The following is a 6,716-nucleotide window of genomic DNA, read 5'->3' as shown; positions in this document are numbered from 1 at the left end:
CCTAAAATTTGACTGAGACAGGATTTCCTGTGAGTCAAGTTCTTAAAGACTGGTGTTTGAGGAACATATTGCAATCAGCAGCATCAACACATTTCCTGAAGTGGATGTGGGAGGAGAGAACTGAAAAGCAAGAGCAAAGCTGTTATTGCCCACACTCTGGAGTCAGGGAGAGGTGGTGACTACTCCAGTTTTTCTCTCTTCTGTGGACTGCAGAACTGAAGGACTCTTGGACCAGCCCATGTGCCGTTATGATCCATAAACTACTTTCCCTCCTCTGCTTCAGTAAGTCTCAGGGGGCTATCCATTAGGACCACAGAAAATTATGTGATTGGTGAGGGATTTGCATTAGGGATAGAAACAGAAATTATAACATCAATTTTGGCTGACTGAGTGCACTGGATGAATCAGAAAATCTTGCCGACAGCACTACGTACATTACCTCTAAATCAGTGCTTTACAAACTTAATTTTCCTTGTTCCAACTTCATGATTTTTTCTGAATGTCTCTTCCACCTGAACTTTACTGGATTAATGTTTTTTCTTTAAATCAACTCAGACTTTTTGCTTAAATAAAAGCATTGAAGATAGAAACTTTATATCAGTACCATAAATAAAAATCCAGTGTCAAACACGAGGTAACTACAAAGTAGATATAACGAAAAGGAAATGATGTTAGAAGCTTCTAATTATGTACTGTTGCTGTACAGGTTTGTAGCATAGGAGCCATAGGCCATGCCATTTAGCCTAGGTGTGTAGTAGGTTATTCCATAGCTTTGTGTGAGTACACTCTATGATGTTTGCACAACGATGGAATCACCTGACGATGCATTTCTCAGAACATGTGCCCATCGTTAAGTGACACATGACTGTATAGAGGACCAGGAGATATAAATGGATGTATAAGCGTCAGATTTAGGAGATCCATATGAGAGGAAGGGATACACTCCTTCATAGCCAGTGCTGAATCCCTTCTCTCTTGCAGTTTCCACAGACATCCCCAGAAATAATGTTTAACCAGATATCAGGACATCCTATGGCCCAGTCGACACATAAAATTAACAATCACAATCCCTAGCATAAACTCTGTATTCATCAACCAATAACACCCCCTTCCCCTTTTTCTCCCAGCCCCTAGTAATCTCTATTTTATTTCTATGAATTTGACTATTCTAGGAACCTCATAGGAGTGGAATCATACCAAACATTTATTATTTTGTGTGTGGCTTATTTCATTTAGCATAGTATCCTCAAGGTCTATCTCTGTTGTAGCGTATGTCAGACTTCCTTCTCTTTTTAATGGCTGAATTAAATTTTCTATTGTATGTACAGGCCACATTTAGTTTATCTATTCTTCTGCTTATGGACACTTAGGTTGTTTCTACCTTTTGGCTATTCGTAACTTCCTCTTTCAAAAAAATGAAATGTCATTTTTGGATTGGCTCATAAAATAATTTTAGCACAAAGACTTTGTAACTTCCCCTTGTCACTACTAAGACACAAAACTGTCTACTCCATACAGAGGGCGAAAGGGAAATCTTGTAGCAAGACAGGTCTAACCAGCCTTCTTTAAGTTATATCCATCTGTTGGTTATGACAATGTTTATTAACTGGCTTGACATTAATATTGAAGAGATCTTAGCAGCCAGGCAGAGCTGTATGCACCACATTTGGGCATTTATGGCAGGATGATTTTGAATGATCAGGTATGTCTAAAATCACTTTCACCTGGAAATTTCTTTCTAAGCCACTTGATTTTTTTCGTTTTTGTTTTTTTACTTTTTTTCTTGTCTAAGCCAATTGATTTTGGTTTTTTTAAAAGAAAATGTAATTTTTTAAATTTTTTATATTTATATATTTATGTATTTTTTGTTATTTTATAGTATCTGTGTTTCAGCCTTGAGAAATGTTTGCCCAGATTCATTTGAGCAGTGGTTCTCTACTTTGGCTGCGTACTCATATCACCTGGGAAACTTTGAAAAGTATTGACACCTGAGCCCCATCCCAAGTGATTCTGTGGTTGGTTCTGTGCACCAGAATTTCTACCGGCTCCCTAGCATAGCCCAATGCGTAGCCAAAATTAAGAACAATTGACGGGGTCCTGAGACAGGAGCTGAGGGCCAGCCTCGTTCCCCCTCATCCGCAGCAACATCTTAGAATGTTGTGTGTCTCTTTGGGGTGCATGACTTAGCTCATGTCCTTCACCAAATTTCTGCTTAGTTTTTTCTAATTCATTTTTAAGAGTTCTTTTTGCATTAGGATGTTAATCTTTGAGTGTTAAATCTGTTTCTTATCAATTGACTTTAAATTTAATTTGTGATGTTTCTCTTCATTTCTATGCTGAGCAAAGAATTTTCTATCTAAACATTAAATTTTAAAAAATTTAAAGTTTACAAAAAGAACAATTAAGTTGGAGCATGTTACAAAAGCAGCTGTATGTGGAACAAGAGAGAAATGTATGTTTCTCCCTTTCTGGAATATCTATTTGGATTTTTTGAGCTTGTAATAGGGCACTAGGCAACCGTCTTTGTCCTTTTTGGAGTATCAAGGGATGAAAAAGAGATATGACAAATATTGGATCAGAAGCCTCTCAGATTAAAGGTTAAGGTTGGCTCAACCAGCCCTTTTCAATGACAGGGGCTTGTTCCATCTTTGAGCCAAATCCATACCCCACCAAATGCATGTCTGTGATGATGGCAAGGTTTTGGAAGTTGAGTTAATCCTGTGGGAGGAAGATGCAGAGTTATGGTAAGGTTGCATCTTTTCACATCCTTGAAAAATTACTCAAGAGTCATGCTTAAACTTGGGCATCTCATCAGTCAAACAACATGCGTTGTTGGTGACCTATTGTCTGCCAGGACCTGGGTAGACACAGGAGGCAGGACAGAGTCCCTGCTTTCCAGGTGCTCACAAGTAGTGACATCTTATCTCCCATGGCATGAGGTGCATACAGTTCTATAAACCCTCTTAAGAAATGATGACCAAATGGTTTCTGTCTTAATTTGTGTCACCTAAGGCACCAAATAGCCTTTACTACGGGGGTCACTCTATTACCTGTGACCTTCAGGAGACTCCCAGGCCTACGTAGCGTTTCAATATCATCAGGAGTGGGCTGGGGTCGCACTCAATTCTCAGGCCTCCCCGATATCTCTCACAGTGGGTGGAGGTGGAGGAGCCTGGACAATACTATAGGTTGTAATAGAAATGGTAAGAATAAGTGCAACTTGGGGATAGAAGGTAAGAATAAAAGGATTTGTGGAATTTTGTGGAACCAGAAAAGATCCTGCAACATTGGGGGTGACAGCAGCCCGAGGTGACAGAGAAGAATCTCTGTGAGAAATGATGGAGGAGCTAATAATGGAGCTGAAGCTACAGTCTGGTGTGGGGAAAATGAAGAGCTCCTGAATGTGTGACATGCAGGGTCTGTTCTCAGCAAGAGCCTCTGGGATGGTCCCTCAAGGATCAGGGCATGGTGACGATGTGGACCCCAGGCAGGTACTTATATCTCATGGAGGATTCTCTTACAGGGCTGTGTGTTGGCCAAAAGGACATAAAAGATGGTGAGTATTTCTTCAGTTAAACCCTCTTTGATCCTCCACCCTAAATCCCCCACATTCTCTTCCTCTTCTCTAAGTGGGATTCCTGAGAGCTGGTACATGAGTCAAGCCCAGTCCTGAGTTCTGCTTCCTTCCAGGGTCACTGCCCAAACCCTCCCTCAGTGCCTGGCCCAGCTCGGTGGTGCCTGCCAAGAGCCATGTGATTCTGAGATGCTCGACTCCTACCAGCGATGTAAACTGTGTTCTCAGAAAGGGAGGAATTGTTTTGGAGTCCCTGAAGGAACTGGATTCTGCAGAAGGTCTGGCTGAATTTCATCTCACTGACCTACAACAGAGTGATGCTGGAGAGTACACATGTGAATGCTACAGAAAAGGGCTCCCCAACACAGTGTCACAGCGCAGTGATGTCCTTCTACTGTTGGTTACCGGTGAGGAGGGGGTGCCTTAGAATGACATTTGGGGATTAGGGGATGAAGGAGAAATCAGAGAAAGAGAGGAAGAAAAGGGGTCTCATCTCCAGAATAGTTGGGGGAGAGGGAAAGATGGAGAGAGACAGGAACAGAATTGAATAGGTTGGTTTTATCCAAGTCTTGCAGAAGGAACTATCTCTGTCCTGGAGTCAGAGTCAAAAGAGGACTAGGTATCTAAAGGATTAGGTATCTGTTGATATTTCCCACATTCCATGAGAACCCCCTGCCAGGGGCACAAGGGTGAGTGGGAGATCCAAAGCTTCTCTGCATCACCTCGGTGCCTTCCTTCTCTTACAGGACATTTACCTAAACCATCTCTCCAAGCCTACCAAAGGGGTAAGATCACCGCAGGAGAAGAGGTGACTCTGCAGTGTCAGAAGCCAGACAACTTGATTGTGCCTACAATGGTTGCTCTACTGAAGGCAGGAACTTCATCACCCATACAGCTTCAGAGGCCAACAGGGAAGGAGACTGATTTCTCTCTTCAAGGTGTGACAGTCAATGACACTGGGGAATACAGCTGTGTGTACTACCTGGCAAGGGCTCCTTTCTGGGCCTCACACCCCAGTAATCACCTTGAGATCTTGGTGACAGGTAAACCCTTGTTTGCATGATTTTGAAAAAGTGTTTTCTTTTTAAATCTGAGATTGTTTGTTTTGTTCTTCTACTATTCTCCTTTCTTCACCACTTGCACTACTATCTCTTTCAAAAATTTTCCTGTTTGTAATTTTCCCTCCTTTGCCTTTTTTTGTTCTGCATCCTTGGATAATTTCTATGTTGTTTTCAAAATTATGAATCCCACCGTCATCAGAATTCCTTCTATCATTTTCTGTATCTCTTAATGTTTTAGTTTTTCTTAGTATTAGTGATGTTACTCTCTTCAATTCTTTCTTGTTCTCAGATCATAGCATTTTAGCCTCCTGCTTCTGTGTCGTCAATATGATCTACTCATGTCTCATGACACTTAACTGTTAAAATTCTTTTAAAATGATCTTGTTTCCTGTCAGAATTCTGCTTTACTGGATGTTACACATTCTCCTTCCTCAGCTTTGTAAATTCTCTTTTGTGTTTTTGAGCCTTTTCATATAATGTGCGTGCTTTTTAGCTAGAAATAAAGTTCTGTGAGGTCAGTAATGAGAGGTGGAGAAGGCTTCCTGAGCATGCTGGCCTCAGTACCTATTTCTCCCCATGGGTTTTGCCTGCAGGGAACATTATTGTTGATGAGTTTAGAGGTAAACTTTGCACTAATTGTGACATGTGAGATGGGATGAAACAAATCCAGGTTTCTCTTCAGTAACAGGGACCAAGGCCAGGCTCGAGCTCTTCTTGAGAGAAGCTGAGATACACACCAGTCCAGATGCTTAGCTGCTAAACTCAAACGTTCATTAGCTCACTGTCTGCATAACATTTTGTGCTGTGAGGAGGCATGCTGATCCAGCCACTGAATTTCAGTGCTCTGTGGAGCTTCTTTGGTCTTATGTGTTGCTCCTAAGACTGATTCCTACTATATGAAGGGATAAGGAAAAAAGGAAATGTGGGAAGGTGTAAATGAGGTAAAAAACAAATAAATGAAAGAAGAGAGCTAAGGCAGAGTGAATATCAAGGAAAGAAGATAAAAGAACACCACTACAATTCCTACTAAAATCCCACACTTTGTTTTCAAGGATTAAAACTTCAAAAAATGTACAGTCATGTGCTACATAATGACATTTTGATTGGCGATGGACCACGTATGTGACAGGGGTCCCATAAGATTATAATACTGTGTTTTTTCTGTACCTTTTCTATGATAGGATATGTTTAGATACACAAATACTTATCATCGTGTTACAACTGCCTACAATATTCAGTACACTAACATGCTGTACAGGTTTGTAGCATAGGAGCCATAGGCCATGCCATTTAGCCTAGGTGTGTAGTAGGTTATTCCAAAGGTTTGTGTGAGTACACTCTATGATGTTCGTACAACAAGGAAATCACCTGACGATGCATTTCTCAGAACACATGTCCATCGTTAAGTGACACATGACTGTATAGCGGACCAGGAGATATAAATGGATGTATGAGCGTCAGATTTAGGAGATCCATATGAGAGGAAGGGACACACTCCTTCATGGCCAGTGCTGAATCCCTTCTCTCTTGCAGTTTCCCCAGGCAGCACGTTGAGTGATTATACCAAGGGTAACCTCATCCGACTGGGTCTGGCTGCCATAATTATGATTATGATAGGAGTCTTTCTGATTGAAGCCTGGCACAGCCAGAAGGAGTCTCCGAGCGAATCCAGGTAAAACAACTGAGCGCTTCTCGTTTTCATGGGCTGTTGGAGAGATACAAGGTTCTTTTTTCTCCACTAGTTTTATTGAAGTATAATTGAAAAATAAAAATGTTATATATTTTCACGTACAATATGATGTTTTGATATATCCAATGAAAAATTTTTATGTATTTATTTTTATTTAACACAATAATTGTACATATTGATGGGGTACAATGTGACTTATCAATACATGTATACAATTGTAATAATCAAATTAGTAATTGGGACTGTCAATTACTGTCACCTCAGACATACATTATTTCTTAGTGGTGAGAACATTCAAAATCCTCTCTGCTATTTTGAAATATACAATATATTACTGTTAATTATAGTCACCGTTCTGTGTAATGGAACACTAGGACTTATTCTTCCTATT

The 6,716-nt window shown here is 40.5% G+C and overlaps 1 protein-coding gene across 1 annotated transcript in view; it reads left to right on the top strand.

Annotated features, from left to right (window-relative positions):
* The first annotated feature begins 248 nt into the window (after positions 1–248).
* Positions 249–6,716, top strand: part of TARM1 (T cell-interacting, activating receptor on myeloid cells 1) — a 28,473-nt gene continuing 22,005 nt past the window's right edge. The window contains exons 1-5 of the mRNA XM_063088841.1: positions 249–282; positions 3,524–3,556; positions 3,691–3,981; positions 4,321–4,617; positions 6,169–6,307. Coding sequence (XP_062944911.1) covers positions 249–282; positions 3,524–3,556; positions 3,691–3,981; positions 4,321–4,617; positions 6,169–6,307 — 794 coding nt within the window. The remainder of the gene's footprint in view (positions 283–3,523; positions 3,557–3,690; positions 3,982–4,320; positions 4,618–6,168; positions 6,308–6,716) is intronic.

The sequence above is a fragment of the Cynocephalus volans genome, chromosome 3 (genome assembly GCF_027409185.1).
Source record: "Cynocephalus volans isolate mCynVol1 chromosome 3, mCynVol1.pri, whole genome shotgun sequence".
Classification (NCBI taxonomy): Eukaryota; Metazoa; Chordata; class Mammalia; order Dermoptera; family Cynocephalidae; genus Cynocephalus; species Cynocephalus volans.
Note: the sequence above shows the minus strand (reverse complement) of the source record. Positions and strands in the feature narration are given on the sequence as shown.